Source organism: Dermacentor silvarum, chromosome 8, assembly GCF_013339745.2.
Source record: "Dermacentor silvarum isolate Dsil-2018 chromosome 8, BIME_Dsil_1.4, whole genome shotgun sequence".
Lineage (NCBI taxonomy): Eukaryota > Metazoa > Arthropoda > Arachnida > Ixodida > Ixodidae > Dermacentor > Dermacentor silvarum.
The window spans coordinates 18680871-18700992 of record NC_051161.1 but is presented as its reverse complement, the minus strand read 5'-3'; the positions used below and the strand labels follow the sequence as shown (position 1 = coordinate 18700992).

Below are 20122 nucleotides of genomic sequence, written 5' to 3'. Positions count from 1 at the left end.
TCGCCCCACACGACATCAAATTTTCTCGCGCGTATATCGGGCACTTCACGTGACGCGTAGTTTTGCTGCCCGGGATTGTTTGACGAAAAATGGAGACCTTGTGCCGGATCTCTATGCGTGATTGTCTAGGAAATTGCGCGGCTGAGTAATAACACGAAGTTTTGCCTTGCGTATAATGTGGAAAGAACAACGCGCAATGTACTCGACTAATGTTTCGTGTGCTGGTTGTCCATGGAATTGTCCATGGAAGAGGAACGCCAAGTTCACCAAGTTTCTTGTGCATGTTGGTGCCCAATCACTTCTCAAGGATGTCGGCATCCTTATGTGTGAGCCTTTGCTTGCATATCGATCGACACTTTAATACATTTTGTACAAATAACCCTGTCTCGCCACGAAACAGCAAATAAGAAGCTTTACGTTACGACGAGTGGGCGTTTTTACAGCCACTATAGCGGCAAACATTAAAAAAGAAAGAAAGAAAGAAACATCTGGTTATAGTTACTTGCACATTTTCAGTTGTACGTCATTTAATATACGTCGCAGTAATATTCTCACATTGTGTTTCCTCTCATAATATTTCTTGGAAACCTCTTTTTAAGGCGCTATGCTCACAACAGGTGGTTTCTCACGCTTCCATTCCCTCGGTGTCGCCGAACTGGCAGACTGGCAAATATAGCTTGTAACAGACATGAGAAGTTTCAACATAGGACATCATTGAAATGTACGATAAGGACGCAGAGGCCACTCATTTTTACATCTTTATGCTCAATGCAGTCGGGAGCAGACAGGGAAAATTTATTTCGGACGAAAACGTCGCCACGTACATCACACCAGTGGCTCGTTTGTAGACAATGCAATGGCTCATTTCAAACCAAGAAAAAAAAAAGAAAAGTGAAACGCGCCAGTGTGGCCTAATAGAAATACTACTCGCTGACGTCGAGACGTCGACCAGGTTAGCATACCCTGGCAACTCCGCATTTCACGATGGAAATGGTCAGGTACAAGCGAAAAACACAGCATACCACTGAGTGCATAGTATTAAACCCTGAAGTTCACACATCTAGTTACCTTAACAATAGCGTTGAGAAGTGGGTGAGGCAATGAGGTTACTTTAAAACGTGCACCACAACAAGAATTTTTCTTCACTATATCTTGGCTTTACATCTATCATGCTCTTGCACCACGTTTTCCTTTTTTTTTTCTATTTTGTTTACACGGAGACTTAATGAACTCGGGGGAGATTTTTTAAAACAACGCTCAAGCGAAAAGGAGCACCTGATTCATAATTTCTTGTGCAGTGGAGGGAAGTGAGATGGTAACGTGGCCTCTTCTGTAGCCAGTAACGCGATTAACCCTGTAATGTCCAATTTATCATATAGGGTACGCCGAATTTGATGCCCCAAAATGCTGACTGAAGCGCGAGAAACTTAATGCAGAGCCCATAGTTTCTTATATGCTGGAGTGAAGTTTCAGCCGCCGATAGTTTAACAAAGTAGTTGCTAATTAATTTATTAGCACAGTAATTAAGTTATAACAGAGAAAAAGACATTTCTTAGTTTTCTTTCTACATACCAAATGTTTTTTTTTTCACAGACCATACAGAATATTTTAATATCGCCTGTGGAAGATAACTTAATTCTAGTCATCGAGATTGATTACTCAAAGAGGTGGGAATTACTTCAACGAGAAATCAAAATGCATAATAGGCTAATTAAGAAATAAATAAATAATGAACTTTCAAATAAGTATTTTATGCTGTATATTTTAATTTACGAATTGTAGCAGGTGAGTTCGCAAGGCGTATCCAATTGGAAGAAACTTTGAGGATGGCACCAGTTCCTAGATATTCATTCCCAAAGTGTGCGACGAAATACATGGGCGTTCCAGATAAAATGGCGGGAAAGAAAGTAAGTGGAGCAACAGTGATTTACAATTCGTAAATTTTATTTGCCGTAAAGTATTTGATTTAGAGATAATAGTAATTTTTGGTAATTAGTCGACTATGCATTTCTATATCTCGTGCTAGTAATGTATCCTGCTATAATTTCTTGTGCTAGTAATTCAACTCAAAGACTACGATTACGCCATCTGTTATAGGCGATTTAAAAAAATTGTACGGTCTAAAAAAATAAGAAAGAAAAAGAAAAGGAACACCACGTATGTACACTCCATGGCCATAAATAAATGTCAACAATCTTTTTTTTTTTCACTTTTTCTTGATGTATAACTGTGTTTGGGAATTGCAGCGTTAAAAATAGGTCGCTATAGCGCTTTAGAACATACGTCTCTTCACTCTAAAGCGCATAACGCGAAGATCGGTGCACGGTGTTTTAGTTATTAACACGAGTAAAAACGCCGTAAACCTTAAAATTTTTGATGCTGATACGAAGTATAGTTCGGAGACTCTCGTAACCAGTGACGCGTCATAGCTCCAGAGACCCGAGGCTCCTGAGGCCGCTCAAGTTTGTCTTCTGCGAAAGCAGGAACTCCTCGAGCGACAGCATTCCGTCCTTGTCTTTGTCGTCGTATGCAAGGGCGTCGTCCACGAGATCTGTGGTTGAGAGAGAGAGAGAAAAAAAAGACACTGTCTCTTTGACATGTTCCCTAACAGCTTTGATAGCGGCTGTGCAAATAATACTTTTGAGACGAAATCAAATACGAATTGAATAGTGCCAGGAGCGAATCGAATCGCATATCGAATACTTGTCGAATAGTTTACGAATAATGAGCAGCTGTTTTCGCCACTAATATATAACTAGTATATTCACAACGTTAACAAGCTTCCGTCGCTGCATTTCACATTATGAAGCATTGTTTATTGAAAACACAAATTGAGCACTTCGAACAAATAAGCAGTTTGTCCGCGTACTCGGAACTCTTCAGTGAGTGCGAATGATAGCGGTTTAGCCGGAAGCGTCTGGCTTCCTCGCCGACGCATAATGTGCTCCAATACGTAACTTATCATGTTTTATGTATACTATAAGGCGAATGGGATGAAATCCATCGCATTTCTGCTCTAATTTTAATTTTTATCGCACATATGCAGTTGACGATTTAAAATATTCCAGAACTATCCAAGAAATATTGGTGTTTGCGAATAGTGACCATTCGATTCATAGAACGAATCGAATCGTACCATTTTTTATTCACGTTTCGAAAGTTTCGGGTATTACCACACCCCTAAGATTTAATCTCGTTGCTCACTAAGCGAAGAAATCATCACGAGGCTGTGAGGTAGAAATTGTGCTGAACAATTAAGCAGGCAGCGCACGATGCGACGTGGCGTTTAATACGACATGCACAGCGTCGGCAATATGGCTATTCCGGAAGTTAGAACACGTGGAAACTTTGTTGGAACCTTTTGGGGAGCATGTTAGATTCTTCTGTTGGTAGGAATAGTTTGCATCAGTAAGGTCTTGATGAGGGCTAGCTGGTTCATAATTTAGAACTGAGGTTTGAACAGCGCGAATAAAACAAGGACACGAAGAAACAAATATGTGCACAAACAAGCGCTGTTTTGTGGTATTTGTTTCTTGGTGTCCTTGTTTTATTCGCGCTGTTCAAACCTCAGTTCTAAATTACGAATAGTTGTACGTCGGATCGTACGCCGCAATCGCATCATGACAACGCTAGCTGTACGATTTCCTAAGCAAAATTGTATCAACCCTCCTTTCTGCGTTAAGAGCACGTGTGTCCTTCACTATATCTCAATCAAGAGGCCTTGGGAGTGCTAGTCGACAATTCGCGTCCCTGCGACTAATCACTGTGGATGTCATAAATTTCTGGCGTACAAGGAGGGGGGAGGGGGGTGGATCGGCGCTGTCCGTGATGCATAAGCGTGACCGAGCGATGCGTGGGGAGGAGAGAAAGGGCGAATGTCCTTCTATGGACATTAGCATTATTTTACAATATGTTGAATGAAGGGCGCTAAATGTTTGTAGAGACAACCATCAGCTCCATCGTCTGCCTGTTTTTCCACACCGGACGCCGTTCCTCTGAGTTGATGTTAAAACGTGGGCGGTGCTGACAACACGCTTCTTGGAGTGGCTTGGCCGTGCTGAATTTGCTCTTTTCAGCAATGATCAACTTTTTTTTCGTATCGAAGGAACACCACACCAGAAACGACACTTGTTTCAATTAAGCATTCATTACAAGTCCGGTTGGTAAGAAACGGTGCACCTTTTTTGATTGTTCTATACTCATCTTATTCTATATATTCCATGTCTTATACAGCATACTGAATCGAAAATGGTGGAAAAAATCTGGGTCATGCAGTCGAGTGTCGTTACGAAAAAGAATTTTGTATTGGACTGAAAAGCTATCCTGGTCTTGTAGACCAGTTCATATACGGATGCGTCCATTCTGCGCATGTGTCGAATAGTATAAGGGAACAGGAAGAATCATTCAGGAAAGCCGATGTGTGCGGAACGGCAAGCCTCCTGAAGGCAAATGACTTCTTAAATGGCTAAAACTCGAACAGCGGCTAAAAATTAACACGAAAGTTCAATCCTACTGTTGGTGGTGCGACAATACCTAGAGATAGCACCCGCCTATTACCCATTATCGTCCTATCCGCTCACAAGCGCTAGTGGCACCAAGAATACGGCACTGTACCCGGTCCGTATACTTTAATGAACATATATTCTTTTTTCTTAGAAAGCGCAGCACCTACAGCCTCTCCTACTTTCTAGCATTAATGGGGAGCGCATGAGCAAGGACAGATTAATCACTACTCTTTGTCGTTTAAATATTACAACAAGTGTGCTGCATTAATGGCTCTTTATGGTAACACGAAGCCTACATAAGAAACAGGGACTGCAGCCTCGTAATAGAGTAACACTCATACCATTTCCTGCGGCATCCACAATGTCGACTTTCGAGTGGATCAGCGCCCGTCGCACTTCCTCTGGCGTGAGCACGTCGTCTTTGTCAACGTCATGAAACCTGGCATGGAAGGCGCACATATACAAAATAAAAACAGTGCATTTATTTATTAATAACTTGGACCATTTCATCAAAGAAACACCAAACATAGAAACGCGCGTGTAATGATGCAAAGTAGCAATGCAAAAAGAGTTGAACAATGTTGCTTAGTTTCCACAATTGGGCGACTTCCTTTCATCGCTTACCTCCGATTTCGAAGGCATGCAGACATGTTCCTTTCCTACGCCACAAGCGACAAAGAGTCGTTTCTATAGCATTTATCTTCTGACAGTAGACAACTACACTGACACTGTACGACACTGTTCTACACTGTAGAAGTACGCTTGTCCTAAGTGACAGCGCTGGTACGCAACCTATGACTCAGTGGCGTAGCCAGGAGGTGTCACACCGGGCAAGCGCCCCCCCCCCCCCCCTCCCCCCGCAATATCTCTTAGTATGCAGCCTTCATAGCCTCCTACCCCCTTCCTCGCCTTCCAGTTACCGCTGGATGCCTCCTCACCCCCCTCCTGCCCCTTTCCTGAAAAACAATTTCTGGCTACGTCACTGCTATGACTTCAAATCAGTTCCACAAATTTGCGGCATTCATGGAGACTAGTGACGTTTCTGAGCCCGAGGACCCCGAAATTCTCTATTGTCCTTAATCCATCAGCGCGACCCCTTCCCATCAGGAAATTACAGTCAGCGACAAGCTCTTGCAATCCTTAGCGCAGTTGTGGCGACGTATTCTGTTTGTTTCATTGAAATAAAGCAACGTACACGCGTAAAATACGGTCTTGTACCTGAAAACTTCTTCGTATATCTCCTCGAAAGTCTTCTGGGGTTCTTCAAAAAGGTAGTCCTTGTCTTTGAACAGGTCCTCGTTGTGAGGGCCGAACATGTTTCCCATCTCCTCGCCCATTCTGTTCGGGAGAAAACAAGAAAATATGAACCGCCAAAAATGCAAAGTGAAGCATGCAGCAAAGCAAAGCAGACACTTTGAATGGCACCCGGGAGTAGATATTAAAACGACGAAAGTTACGTGTAATTCTAAAACGCATCTAAGAATCTTACTGCGTGGAGTACGATTCAACAAATATGCGAGAGCGCGAAGACGCGCATTCAAGACAGGGAAGTGTTCTGCCTCTAGCGCGATAGCCTGCCCGGTATAAGTATTCTAGAGGTTCTGTGTACACAGAAGGATATTGCTAATTGTTTGGTAAGGAGAAACAAACTGCGGTGGCGGTAACATCGGTGAATCATCGCGGATGATTAGGCATTCTCGTATATTTCAGTGTTTGTATGTAGAAATGCAAGATAATCCTCTTTCATCAGTCCAAAGTTGGGTATCCTTGGTTAAGTATAACATCAATTTATGAAGTCAAGAGCATCAGATGCGGGAGTGCAATGGCTGACAGATTGACTTCACCGCCGGGACCTCTCCGATTTCGGCATTTTGCTGGTTTCCCAATCCAAATAATAATAATAATAATAATAATAATAATAATAATAATAATAATAATAATAATAATAATAATAATAATAATAATAATAATAATAATAATAATAATACACATCATGAGCTTTGGGTATAAGCCCTGTAGTTGGTATTGTATGAGCATAATGAGTAACTTACCCAATCCCTGCGTCCATAAGTATGATCGTGACATACCCACTATACACAAAAGTTTTCGGAGCGAGGGATCAGGGGAAAAACAAATTTTCATAGCACAATCCAATGCATGCTTTTTGTAAGATGTAGGGATACTTACCCATACTACGAAATTATTACTCTCGTAAACTAGTGGCTGATCGGTGAAGTAGAGGGGAAATTACACATCTCCTGTAATTCTGTGCTCCCAAAGCTTTTGCGGTCGACTACATCGGCCTCACAAAGCTTAACATTATCAGGGTCGTCTTCACTGTAGATATGGCATTTCTTGAGCAGGAGGGGCCAGGAGACTTGAATGTTACTCACTGCAGTACTTATTTCATTACTTCATTTCTTTTTCTGCCAAAAATGTTCACAATATGTTCTCAAAACATTGTTGGACCCTAATGTCATCGCGGCTACAGTCAGGTCGATTGAACGAGGTGCATATTTTTTTTTTTTTGCCACAACATAACATATGACGCACACAAATTTTCCAAAAATAGCAAGAAATGCACAGTTTCATAAGTCACAATAACAGTTATTCATATATTTAATACAAACTCTTTTAGTGGCGGTAAAGCGTAATTACGCGTAGGTTTAGCATTAACAGTGAATGTGTAATGGATCTTCAAACGGCAGCTGGCGGATGGGAAGAGTTAATCAGGCATTTGTTCTGAGTTTCGTTCTCGCTTGAAAACAAGCGCATTCTTCTACAGACGGTGTTTTCGTTACCATATCTCACTGGTCCAGGATCGTGAGTTTGAAAAGTAAGGACAGCTGAATGATTTGGTGAGTTAACATGATTAAATCAACAGGCCTCACGGACCGTTCATAATGTGCTGTGCAGACCCGCGTGCATGTTCAGTGTTATTTCCCTTTCGAACATTCTACCCTTCTTCATTTTCCCTTCCTCCGTGTAGAGTAGGAAACCGGACGTACGTGATTCACCTCATTTTATTTACTTTTATCTTTATGTTTTTTTTTCTCTTGAGTTGCCGCAGTGTGCTCTAAATGACACCTGGCGCCATGCATCGGAAGTATTGTTTTCGTCATGTTTTATCCCGTTCTTATCATTCGTAGCTTCGAGTTGTATATAACAGCGATATTAAATGCCGGCCTTCTGCAAAGTACTGGTGAATGGTAAGGATAATTGAGAACGAAAAGAATTGTCTCAAAATAAGGTCTCTGCTAAGACCTGTTTTCTTTTCAAAGATCGATCAAATACCTGCACAAAAATCAGATATGTCATGAAGGGCACATTCAGGGCCATGCTTACCCGTAGTCGTAGGGGTAGCCCTTGCTGGAGTACCAAGGAGGCGTGTCTGGTAGGTTGTGCTCCGGGCGTATTTCCTCATCTTCTTCCTCAATCAAGGGGTCCTCAACGGAGTCCTCGTCCCTCTGCCCGCCAAAGGAGAAGCCTTGTGCTCCCGCCAGGAGTAAAATGAAAACCAGGACAGAAGCATGGCGTGGTGACATGGCTCATCCAGTTAAGCTGCGAAGCAAGACAACATGTCATCTGGTGGACATGGATTGGTGCTTATCGCATTCACCATATGGCCTTCAAGAACAAAAGTGGCTTTAAAAAGTACAACAGCACAACTGGCAACGACTAAATCAAGTCGCAAGCGCATCTACGAAGGGGACATAAGGTACAGAAGATAAAAAAAAAACTGTTTTAGTTTCAACAGAGGGCAAGTCATCGCGACCATATTCAAACTTTTGTCCTAAAAACAAAATGAAAAGGGTGAAGCGAGAATATGAGAATGTTAACAGAGCAGATAACGAAAGCATGAAAATAAACGACATTGAACACTTTTTGGAATTTTTTTCTACATCGCAACTGGACACCGAACCAAAGAGATGCGATTGATGCCACCTGTTTCTTTCGTCAACACGGCCTTTTATTTTGGGAATAACTACAAATTACGTATAGAATACTGGTGTTGCGAGCAAACCATTTAAAGCTGATCCAGTATTGAGGTAACATATGGGGATAATTTTGCCGCAGTCCCGAAACCAACAACTATAAGGACGGAAGGCTGAGACTGCTTCCACTTCCACTTCTTCATAACGGTCCTCGGTTGGTCCTTGACTGCCGAGATTGTATTCACCTTTTAGCCCGCAGCATTATATTCAGAATTTCGCTGTAATTGTAGTACATGGTGACTGGAAATGAAAAGCAGTGCACCGCTTCAACTTATTTATAAGGGTCCGCGGCTAGTCCTTGATTTTCAGGGACTTAATGCCCAAATGGTATTGCCAAAAATGTGTAACTTTACCTTAACAGGATAGGCTTCAAGGAAAGTAGAGCCTTGGTCGGCAGAAGATATGAAATGATGAAAAAGCAAATTTGAAAGTATAGGGTGCATTTAGTCGACGCATGACAGAGGTAAGTCGAGGTATCTGAGTGTGGCCTTCGTCCTACTGTGTAAGCCGACGATTATGACGAAATAATTCGCGCTCAGTACAAATACCGCGAACGACAAGCGGTGCGTCTTCTAATCTGCGCAGACGGCCTGGGTCACTACTAACCTCGATGAACGGACTACCTTTGAGCTCTCCCACCCAATTTTTTTTTTGCTCCACAATTGTGGAAGCAGACACAGTTCTAACGTTCGCCAACAAACGACAAACGTATGCTATCTCTTTAGAGTTACGGGCCGCAACCTGGAAAATTGAAGGCTTCAGCCACCGCCCAACGAAGTTTCTGACCAGGTTGTCCTTACCTCTTATGTCCTTGTCTTCCAAGCTGCGTCGCTACGTAGGCCCTCGAGCTGCAGAGCGTGAAGCTTGAAGACGTGTCACCACCCGCAACACGAAAGTCTGAGAGGAGAAGCGCCTCTCCACTCAGCGCGGTCAATGCGTGCCGCAAGGAAGCGACGGCTCGTCGGCGATCGAAGCTTTTTTCATAAAATTGAGGGAGCGTGTTTGCCGCCGTTTCTGCGTCACAACTTGTGTTGCTACAGCGGCGTCGTTGGCAGGCCCGGCCATTGATTGGGCTTTCTCTCTAGGTCACTTCGAGCACCCGCACTGATCTCAGAATCGTTTCGGTGAGGTCGGAACTTGTAAGGACTTGTCGCCGCGCCGCCGTTGATGCGAAGCGTACGGTGGCTTTGGACAGTTGCGCCATTCTTTTGGAACCTTCGCCGGTCATCAACTAAAAACGAAAACGAAGTTTAAAAGAAAAGGAAAGAAACGAAAATCGATTCTAACTGGAGTGAGTTCCGCGACACGTATTCAGACTGAAGCTTAGAATTATTCATTTTATAATGCGCCGAGTGAAACTATAGGTACGGCTACTAACACACGACGCACCCGACAGGACGAGATGGCGCAAAAACTAGAATGTTTCTAGTGTGTCCTTCCATGTTAGCAGCCGTATCCAGTTTCACTCGGCGCACTGCAAAACGAACTAGCCCACTTCGTCGCTAAGAATTCTTTTTTGAAGAGTGAGAAACAAAGCGAATAGAGATGTACAGAAGCGAGCAAGTCTCGATTGTTTGTTTATGGTTGATCCGTCGTTTGCAGGCACTTTTTATCGCGAGGCTTAAAGGGACACTAAAGGGAAAAATGATTTCTTCTGTATCAGTAGATTACCCTTCCACAATATAGAAAATACCACTCTTACCGCGAAAAGCCGCTTGGTAAGCCAGAAAAACGAAAAACACAGAAGGCGAGTGGCGACGCCATTTTGAAGTTCCCGCACAAGCTCCCCGTGACGTCATGGATTTTAACAGCGTCTTCAAGGTCTCAGTTAATCATTTAGCGGTAAAGATTGACTACATTGCGTTCTAAAGGAGCCCAAGACTGAATATGACAAGTCTCGCGAACTTTTACTGAGCCAACGTGGCCCAAATACGAAAAATTACTTTAGAAGTCGTGACGTCACGCAGAAGTGCTGACGTTGGGGTTTCCGCGCGAAATTCAAAACAATTAACTTTGAACTTCATTTTCTCTTCTAATAATTGACCTATTGCAGTGTAATTAGCGACAGCAGTGTTTTCAAAGAATACTGTATCAGTCTAAGTCGATTTATTGTTTTGCTTTAGTGTCCCTTTAAGTTTGGTGGCAGTTACGCCACTGGAGAATGAGGCGGCACAGCGAAAATATCGCGTCTATCTTATGAGTCAGCTAAGAACCTACCTTTCACAATAACGCACCATCTGATATATCTAACTTAAGACGTGAAAGCAGCCGTTTTAAGCGTTTCAAACTCGCAAACGAATGTGAGAGGCAAAAAACAAAATTCTACTCACTGTCGTCTTCGTCATTAGCAGAATGTAGCGATCACTTTGCGCTCAGAAAAGAAGACCAGAACTCGTCATTAGTCTTACCAATTCCTGAATAAAGTACTTACAGGCACATATTAGAGTAATCCAGGACACCTGGAAGTGCCGTCTTACTCTGATTTGATGTCCTGGATTACCTGTTCCTGCTGCCGTCATGGATTAACCCGTCATATAATGTGCTTTTTTAAAGTTTCCTTGTAACTATATTTCATCTCGGTAAGCCTCCTTCGCAATGCTGACACGAGTCCTAAGACGTAATGATCAAGCAAATAGATACAGCTTCTTAAAGGGACGCTAAACAGAGAAAGAAAAGTGTCACCTGTATTGGCAAATTACCCTTTTACAATACAAAAAGAAAAGAAAAATACAAATTACCATGAAAGTTTGCTTGGCAAGCCATAAAAAACAAAAAAAAACAAAAAAAAACACGAAAGACGAGTGGCCATGCCACCCTTACAATTCCCACACCAACTCGTCGTGACGACACACATTGTGATTTCTACTCGTGCTTAATTAATTTTTGCATAGGTAAAATTGACGACATTAAATTCTAATAGGACCAGTAGCTGAACGTAGCAAGGTTCGAGAACTTTTACTAGGCTACCGTGGTCCATATATATATATATATATTTTCCTTTCAATCCGTGACCTCCCACTGACGTCCGGGCGCTAGGGTATTGGCATGAAATTTTTCAAGCGGGAGCCTGGCGTTTATTTTCTGTTCTAACAATCAACCTCTTGAGGCGAAATGAACGCAAATTCAGTTTTGAAAGAATGCCTTATCAGTGCAAATTGATCTGGGTGTCTCTCTTTCATGTCCTTTAAGAACATGCGAACTGAGCGATAGACTATATTTGTAGCTCTGCAACGCATTTATCTGCACAGTTTTGTTGTTTATTTTACATGGTCATTTATTCTATCCTCATTTAATGCCTTTACTTCTTAACCCAACGCAAGGTGGTCAGCCGGTCCGTAGACTGGCTAACCTCCCATATATCATTTTCCTTCTCTCTCTAAATAAACGGATCTACATCCGCTGTATGCCAATGCATCGTTGTCATACTTCCCACTACTTCCCTGTCAGTCTATGCTTCTTGAAAGCGCTTAAGAATATCCTCCAGATCGGAGCCAACTACAGAGTGTGCATGATTGCAACAACATGCGTCAACAGGTAAAATATAATGGTAACAAAGATCACATGGCAGCCTTCTATACGTCCAGTTCGCAAACTTCAATTGTCTCTTGACCCGTGGCGAACAGTTTGCGAACTGAGACAGCTGTCGGTGAAACAGGTAGTATCATATATCGCGAAGTCCTGGCCACATGTTCTCACATCTTCCCTCACGGCAGGGTCAACGCGCTCGAAGGTAATTCGTTTTTCACAAAAGAAAACCGACCTTATTTGTGACAGGAAGTGAATAGTATCAATGCAATGATCCCATTGTTTGAACGACGAGCGTCTGGGCTTCAGAAACTGACACCATTGTGTTCTAACATTCCGTAAGCCTTTATTTGTCACAGGAGGTAGTATAAGTAAAGGTATTAAGTATTATTGCTATCAGTATTAGACGTTGGAAACGCTCCACTTCGTGATGAACTTCTACTTATGCTTAAGTGTTACTCTCAATTCCGGATAGGAAACAAAGCCATCGTTGTTTGTATCAAGCATCAAGGCGCCGTCGACAAGATCTGCGAAGAAAAAAAGAAAGCAAGAGAGGGGCGTTTATTTATTTATTTATTTATTATTTATTTATTTATTTATTTATTTATTTATTTATTTATTTATTATTTATTTATTTATTTATTATTTATTTATTTATTTATTTATTTATTTATTTATCTTTAAGCCACTTGAGCCGCGAGTTTTTCAAAAAATTGTCTATGAGCAGAAGGCATGAAATAAATCGAAAAAGCTTTAACGAGCAAATACATATCTCTTGTTATCAACTTGTGAGACTTGCAATGGAACCCAAACACGTGCAATTTTAGGCGCCTGATATGTACGGTATGCTAAGAAAACCTGATAAAAATGTCTCCACTACCACACCTTACAAGCATCTGTTAAAGTTTCAAACTCGCGAATTTCTTACTCTAGAATATACCGAGACGTAGCTCTCCTAAAAGTCTCTAAACTCTAACGTAAATGTTTTCTAAAGATCTCTCGGGACTTTAGGGAACTTTACTGACATCTTGTGATATTTGCACACTGGTACAGAAATATGAAACCTGTGGTTAGGCAGTGCAGTTCGGAATCAACGGCGGAAGACATTACATAAAATAATCGGCTTTGGAGGCGTAAATTTTGCCTAAAATAATAAGACTGAAGTTTGGAAGACCGAGAGGAAAACAGGTGGAATCTGGATGTGTTAGACTATCGGAATGCCCACCATACTACATATTGTGGTGAAAGATTATTGTAGTGAAAGACAAAATAAACGTTTATAGTAGAAAAAATAACACGAGATAGAAAAAGAAGGAAGAAAAAACATTAAGCAATAAATTCATAGATTTGAGACAATACTTAACGTTATTTAGCGTCTCTTAACATTCCTCTATTTTATACTATGCAACTAATACAGAAACAAATTCACGGCATTGAAAGCGGTCTACATGTGACAGCATAATCACAGAGTTTTATGATAACGTAAGCGATAAAGAAATGAACGCGGACACTTGCGGAATTGGTAGTTTTACTAGTACCTCGCAGATTTTATTGACTTATTGCTATTCAATACCTTTAACAAAACCCACACGCCAGACACCAATAAATATCCTACGTAAGTTTAAATTCAGTAAAAAGTTGCCTGACGTAAGTGCCACCTGGCAACCGCGTCCTCCTATAGCACCGCATTTATTAATGTAAAGAGAAGCACAGGCGAGTACTCACTAATCATATCGTCAAGGCTCTGCTGACCCAAGTCAGGTGGCGCGAAGCCGTGGTCGATGGTATGTTGCATAGCGGACAATAACTCAATGCCGTCCAGCATTCGTGTTGTCGTCGAAGTCGTGCATGCTGTAAGGGAAAGCAGACATTGTGCCAAGGTTGCCAAATAACATATAGCGTAGTTGATGCCAGTAAAAAGAAACAAAAGTGCAGGCAATCATCAAATGTTGACTTGTTTTAGAGCGCAGCTCTTAGGCGCCCGTTCCGTCGGCGAGCGTCGGCGGCGTAACCGAGCGAACGAGCACAGCGAAAGATGAAAGCGAACGCGGAGATCAGCGGAGAGGAGGGTGCAGCGGAACCATGCGGCGGAGGACGGTATGGCAAAAGCGTGAGAAGAAAAGCGCAGTGAGGGCGGCGATGGCTACGAGATGGCGCCAGATTAGCGCGCGTCGTCTGGCAGGTCTGTCGGCGGCGCCTGCTGTGAATCGCGCCCACGCGTCACCCACGCGCTGGCTCTCGCGATGTCCAGATTAGCGAGGCGGTTGCGCCACACTTCGCTCCGTTTGCAACGTGCCGCACGAGACATTGTCCGCGCCAGCCAATATTTCCGAGATTTGTAAGGGTACTTGCCGCCGCCAGCTAAATTTGCGGGTAACATTTTCCGCCAAGTATAGCATGTGGCAATCAAAATGGCGAAAGGACCAGCCGACAGACCACGTTTCCCGCAACCGCTGGTGACGTGAAACTAATTCAATTTTTTAAAATAAACTTTGTCCTCAGCCGCCAGAGACCCATAGCGTGCCTGAGAGCAGTGCATGGCACGTCTACGTTTTAGTCAAACAGGCTTTTAAGCACAGCTTTTATTACAGCACACTTCGAAAAACACCCTTTAAATTGTGTGTACAACTGGAAGGCAACGACAATGTTTATTGCCGTTCACATTCTTGGCGCGAGAACATACTACCACGAGCACGCCACCGTGCCTTATAACTTGTCGCTTTGTATGCTATGGAAACAAAATAAGTTTCATGTGTTAAAATAAAAGGAAAAGGTAACTAGTATATTAAAGATGTATGCAGGTTTTTTGTGCGCATTGGTGCAAAACTAAATTAAATAAATTTAATAGATCGCGTGCCAAAACGGGTACATCAGAGCGTGACAAAAAGAAAGCAGGAATGCGCCGCCACGTCTTCTAGCGAAATTGAGAATCAAAATGGCTACTCATAGAGCTACGCTCTAATTTCGCATTAGGGAGTATCGTAATCGTCGGTGAATTTTTTTCTATCGTTTATTCGTCGATCCGTGTCGCCGCTGAAATTTTTTCTGGGATGTCACGATTGCCCGAGAGATGAGTAGAGGAGTCAGAGTTGTAAGTGCCGAAAGCTAAATATTTTTTTTTTGCTGTTACTATGACAGCAGACTCACGTTTTCTTCCCACTCAATCATCCGCACGAAAACGTTTATCCCAGTGAGACATTATGGACGCGCCTGGTAGGAAGAAATTCATGTGGAGTACACAAAACAGATGAGCTATTTCTTGGCTCCTACGCCGAAATGCGCTGAAGTTTTGCATACCATTTAGTTTTCCATTGGCGATCGAGTCATGGTAGAAACAGCAAGCGCATGAAAGAAAAAGGATGCCGCGAGGAAGAGTAACAAATATTTCTACTGATGCTTTAACGCCGTCCAATCCGTGCTGCTCTTCAAAGCTTTGTCCGTGCCTTACGAACCGTTTCTCGCACTCTCTACTGCCCGCACGTGGTGTCACTCGATTGTATATACATTCTTTTAGCAATGAAAATGTTCTCGATCCACTATAAGCTATTCACACAGATCGTGTAGGGGAATGGAATGCGTGCAGTGCACTGTATGATAAATGTCCCCTTTCCTACTCTTGCTGTGCAGAGTAGATGGCAGAGAATAGTAGTTCAGGCCTACCTCTCTGTCTTTCCTATAATAAATTATTCTTCCATTGATCCTATTACAGCGATCATCATACGCTTCGCACTGTCGATATTCTACCCAATAAAGACACTCTTGTAAAATTTAAGCTGAATAGTTGTGGAAAATGGGCGCCGGTTCTCTTCCATTTCGACGAAATTCGCACCTGTGCGCATATATAGGTCGGCAAAATAAACGGAACTCGCTCGAATTCACTCATAAAATATATTTTTTGCTTACGGCAGATCGGACTCAGACTCGCCGTCTATCGAATCAGACTTATACTCACGGGTCGTTCTCAATCTGAGTCAGTCGACTCATGAGTGATTATGCTGGACCTATGCCTCTAAGGAGTTGCAAAGATTTGAGTTTGATGGGGATATCTCAGCGCGAGCGGAAATTCACAGGGACTTCCAGTATTCTGAATTCGTATAACAGTTCCTGCAGTGGCGATAGCCATGGGTCGCTGCGCATCCATGGCTTCACGGTGTCCAAAGCCCTGGCTCGACAGTTATACATTGTTCTGCTGACAAACTATCGGGGCTTATAGCCCCGATAGTACTGGCTGCGTTCCCCATGTAAGCGTTCCCATGTAATCTAATTTCAAGGCATGTCAGAAAGCCGCAGCCCGTGGAGAATAATCTTGTGACCTCTACAGTGTGTACCACTGCCAAGTTATAGAATTTTGAGGCATTAAATTTATCGGTCTTTCCTGACTCGTCAGAGTTGCAGCTTCGATTTCAACGACTGCTAGGACTTCTACGCCACAGAATGCTCATCCGATGAGCAGGCTTACCGGAAAAAATAAAAGGTGATCTCCTCGTCCGTCAGCTCTCCGGTGTTCTTCATGTCCACAAGAGTAGCCAGGTCCTCTTTTATATGCCTGCGCGATGAAATAACTACAATGCACTCGCGGTTCGTCTGTTCTCGAAATTAATAGAGTAATTAATAGAGTCTCGAGGTTGAGGCATACACGATCTAATTGCGAGTAGGACGTATTATCGGCAGCTTACTTCGGAGGTTTTATTTGCACTTCTACCACGCAAACGAGGAGATAAAAAGAAACGGTGAAGGTGTCTTCCTGCGCTCGGAGGCACTGGCATTTCATATAAGTGCGAGTTAAACTACTACATCAAAGGAAACCCAGCATTACAGTCTATGTCGGAAAGCAAGTGGTCGCACTGGTCTCTCGAAGGCAGTAGAAATACTTCCGAACTTTCTTCTGGATTACAGAGAAACCAAATATCTCAGACGTATACAGTGACCCCAGAATCACATGCTGAAAGCGTGACCTCTTAGTTCTGTTGCAAGTAAAAAAAAATTATTTAAGGAAAATACTATGTGGGAATTCGAATAAACGTATGAACAGCGACACGCACTGTAGAATAACATGAAGGTTGAATTTGGCATTTAAGCTGGATAGATCGCTAGATTTGACTGTAATGACTTTCACAAGATGCAGAAAAATACATTACGGCTTAAGTTTCTATAGTGTTACATTTGCGTACAGTACATACTCCATATACTCTCACCCGTGCGTTACGCCAGTACACCTTAAGTGTTCGCTGCAGTATTGAAACTTGCCCAGCGCCAGCTAGGAATGCTCCACGACTACGTATAACTTTCATCAGTTCTGTATGAGAACTGCGAAAAACTTACAGTATTTCTGTACTGCACGTAGAATCTTTTTCGATAAGAGCTCGCACTAAGAGTAGTGGCACTCGTGGCTATACTGCAGATGCTCGACGCCTGGTTTGGTGTGCCTCGACACTCGAGCCGTGGGGCTCTGAACCACTAAAAGGCCTGACGTAAGCATTGTGTGCCGGACAACTATGGAGCCGCTGTGTGACTGCCAACTCTTCAAAGACGTTGATCCAGTATCTGCCCCTACAAGGAACTGCACACCCTTAAACGAGAGTTTCTTTTACAGCGAAGCTGTTGAGGAGGCTTCCGCAACCGTTTTCGCACGGCGACGGTGTGCGGTTGCGTGCTCGGTATCAAATGTCAATCAAAGAACACCCAGCAAAGCAACCTGCGTCGGAGTCCCAAATTCTTGCTTTGAAATGCAATTACCAACAGTTATGATACATTATAAGATGACAATTACCTCGAGTACGCCTTACTCGAGAAAACAATTCCTTGGCGCGTTTCTAATTTTTTTTTCTTTAGCCAGGGAGAATTTTCTTTCTACCACGTCACGTGTTACCAGCTCCGCGTTCGAGGTCAGCTAGCCGCTGCGCGGTGAAGCCTAATGGCGCAGTCCAGCACCGCACACAGTGTGGAAGCCCCGAAGCGGCCGTATGACCACGGCGTCGGTGAGAACACGCAGGTGGCGTCGGCCATGAGGCATCACTAAGAATGGCCAGCACACCTCTAGTACATTCGAAGGGTGTAAGGACTCGCTTACACAGCTTCGTTGTCTTCGATGTATCAGTTATTCAGGTTGGCATACATCTGGGAAGGTTTTTTCTGTATTTTTCCTTCAAAACAAATCACCTGAATTAAAAACGAAGCTCTATTGGCTCACAAACAAACCGCAACATACGAAAATATTCCAAGGAACTACTCACTCTATGTCTCGGACCACATCGGTGGCGTCCCATCTTTCTCGAAACTGAACCGATTTAGACGGCGTGCTGCTGTGTGAATGCCCGTGGGTGTGCGCGCTCACACAAGCTGAAAATGCGACGATACAAACGAGCCCGTACATGACCAAGCTTCGAACGCTACACGCTGCAGCTAAGTTAGAAGCCATTGCCAGACGCAACTCCGAGAGCACCAACTGCACAGGTACAGAAGTGTGTACACGTGTACTACTCGGCCCCTACGCGACTTTGGGCCAGGGCAGATCCATCTGCAATATTTCCTCTCTATTTTTTTGTAGTGTGCCGTTTGATATTCTTATTGCAGCTGTGACATCAAACACAGGCGGTTCCGGACGTCATGACGTTATGCGACAGGCGCAGCTTTAGCGAAGCAGCTGTGGCTCTCTCGAGTCACCGGGGTGTCTGTACAGACTTGCGGTATCCATTCGTTCAACGGGATCCCTGCACTGCAGTAACGGAGCAGTTGACGAGCGATAGATTTGGAAATGTGCATCCTAACAGCTTTCGACGGCATGAAACCTCCATAGTGGCGTTCGGTTACGCCGAGAAAGTACGCTTTTTTCCAGAACGAACAATTTAAGAAATAAAGATAATAAGTTCTGCTTCAGTCACGGAGCACACATTTGTCTACCAAACTTGTTCTTGCTGGTTCTGTCCACTGATGGGCCGAGAAAAAAAAAAAGTGATGTGGCGATTTAGCGGTAAATGCGAGAGAATTGCACTAGCACTACGTCGCATCTCGTTGAGGTCTATATACAGACCTTAACCGCAGCTGTGGCCTAGCGGTAGAGCATCCGCCTCGATCGTATGCGGGAAGTACCGAATTCAAATCTCGGTGCCGCCGGGAACCCACCGGCTTTTTTCTAATGTTCCGTGGCCTGGTGCTCGGCTCTCGAGGGGGTTCACATCTCGAAAGAGGGCCCAATAGAGATTTCAGGACTTGTCTCTGGGCGCCTCTTGTCCAATCACAGACGGCCTTGCTGAAGAGCAACCGCCGCGGCTGTGGGAGGCAAGTGCTGCCGCCGTGTACCTACCGGTGAAATAGGTACAAGTGCGCTCCCGGCCTGGTGCTCGGCCATTATGTGACCTCAACGCTTGGAAAGGGGTGTTTATCCTCAACCCGAAGGCGTCCCCACCTGAATAGGTGCTTGGGACGCCACATGGCCGAGATGGCCGCCATGTGAGCGGCCCAAACATCACTTTGTTTCGGTGCTCACGAAGGTTTCGACGGGAATTCAGGGCGCACGCCCCTTTCCCAAGGGTATCACCACTGAAGGAAGCCGAACGCCAGGCCGGGTTACGCTTGTGCCCATTGGAACCAGTGGGTGTCCGGCGGCGGCGCGAATCGAACCCACAACATCCTGCAGCCGAGGTGGGTGCTCTACCACTAGGCCATGGCTGCGGCTACGGCTGTATATATATATAAGGTTAGAAAGTGGCACCGCCAGTGGAACACGCGGGAAGCGGGAGCAGGGGAAGGAGTGGACGACGGTGCTCCTACGATTCCCACAGTCTTTGTGCATTGGTGATGATTAAAACCCCCTTAACCCTCTCCAGAAAGCGTAACAATATATATATATATAATTGCATAAGCCAACATCGTGCATTAGGAGCAAAAGCATCGATGAACGTGATTACATTTCATATGTGTAGCATGCATCTTCAAACACTCCTGATTGGTATTGTGCTGCAAGATGGAATAACATGTGCAAAATGTTTTCATAATCCAAGTGGTAAGGTAGACGGGTGGGTAATTTTGCTCAGTGTGAGTATGTCGTTGTGTGCCACGGATTCACTTTCATTGTTTTTCACAATCTGTTGCACCAGA

General features: G+C 43.8%; 1 protein-coding gene and 1 long non-coding RNA gene across 2 annotated transcripts; both read right to left on the bottom strand.

Moving 5' to 3' along the window:
* Positions 1–695: 695 nt before the first annotated feature.
* On the bottom strand, positions 696–8058 carry LOC119462041 (uncharacterized). The gene is made up of 4 exons (XM_037723393.2): positions 7851–8058; positions 5724–5843; positions 4847–4944; positions 696–2551 (listed from the first exon to the last, which is right to left on the bottom strand). Exons 1-4 carry the CDS (start codon positions 8048–8050, stop codon positions 2424–2426), a joined length of 546 nt encoding a protein of 181 aa, XP_037579321.1. The 5' UTR covers positions 8051–8058; the 3' UTR covers positions 696–2423.
* A 4299-nt stretch (positions 8059–12357) lies between these two features.
* LOC119461972 (uncharacterized) lies at positions 12358–18594 on the bottom strand. The gene is made up of 4 exons (XR_007468420.1): positions 18259–18594; positions 16485–16571; positions 13751–13876; positions 12358–12552 (listed from the first exon to the last, which is right to left on the bottom strand). It is a non-coding gene; the product is annotated as an uncharacterized LOC119461972 (long non-coding RNA).
* Between the last annotated feature and the right edge of the window lie 1528 nt (positions 18595–20122).

What these genes read in the sequence shown, in the direction of transcription:
- LOC119462041 (XM_037723393.2), bottom strand. Translation starts at nt 8,050, where the DNA reads ATGTCACCACGCCATGCTTCTGTCCTGGTTTTCATTTTACTCCTGGCG. An exon ending in ATATACGAAGAAGTTTTCAG is followed by an intron (nt 4,945 to 5,723) that starts GTACAAGACCGT and finishes CTTCCATGCCAG; the next exon opens with GTTTCATGACGTTGACAAAG. An exon ending in TGTGGATGCCGCAGGAAATG is followed by an intron (nt 2,552 to 4,846) that starts GTATGAGTGTTA and finishes TCTCAACCACAG; the next exon opens with ATCTCGTGGACGACGCCCTT.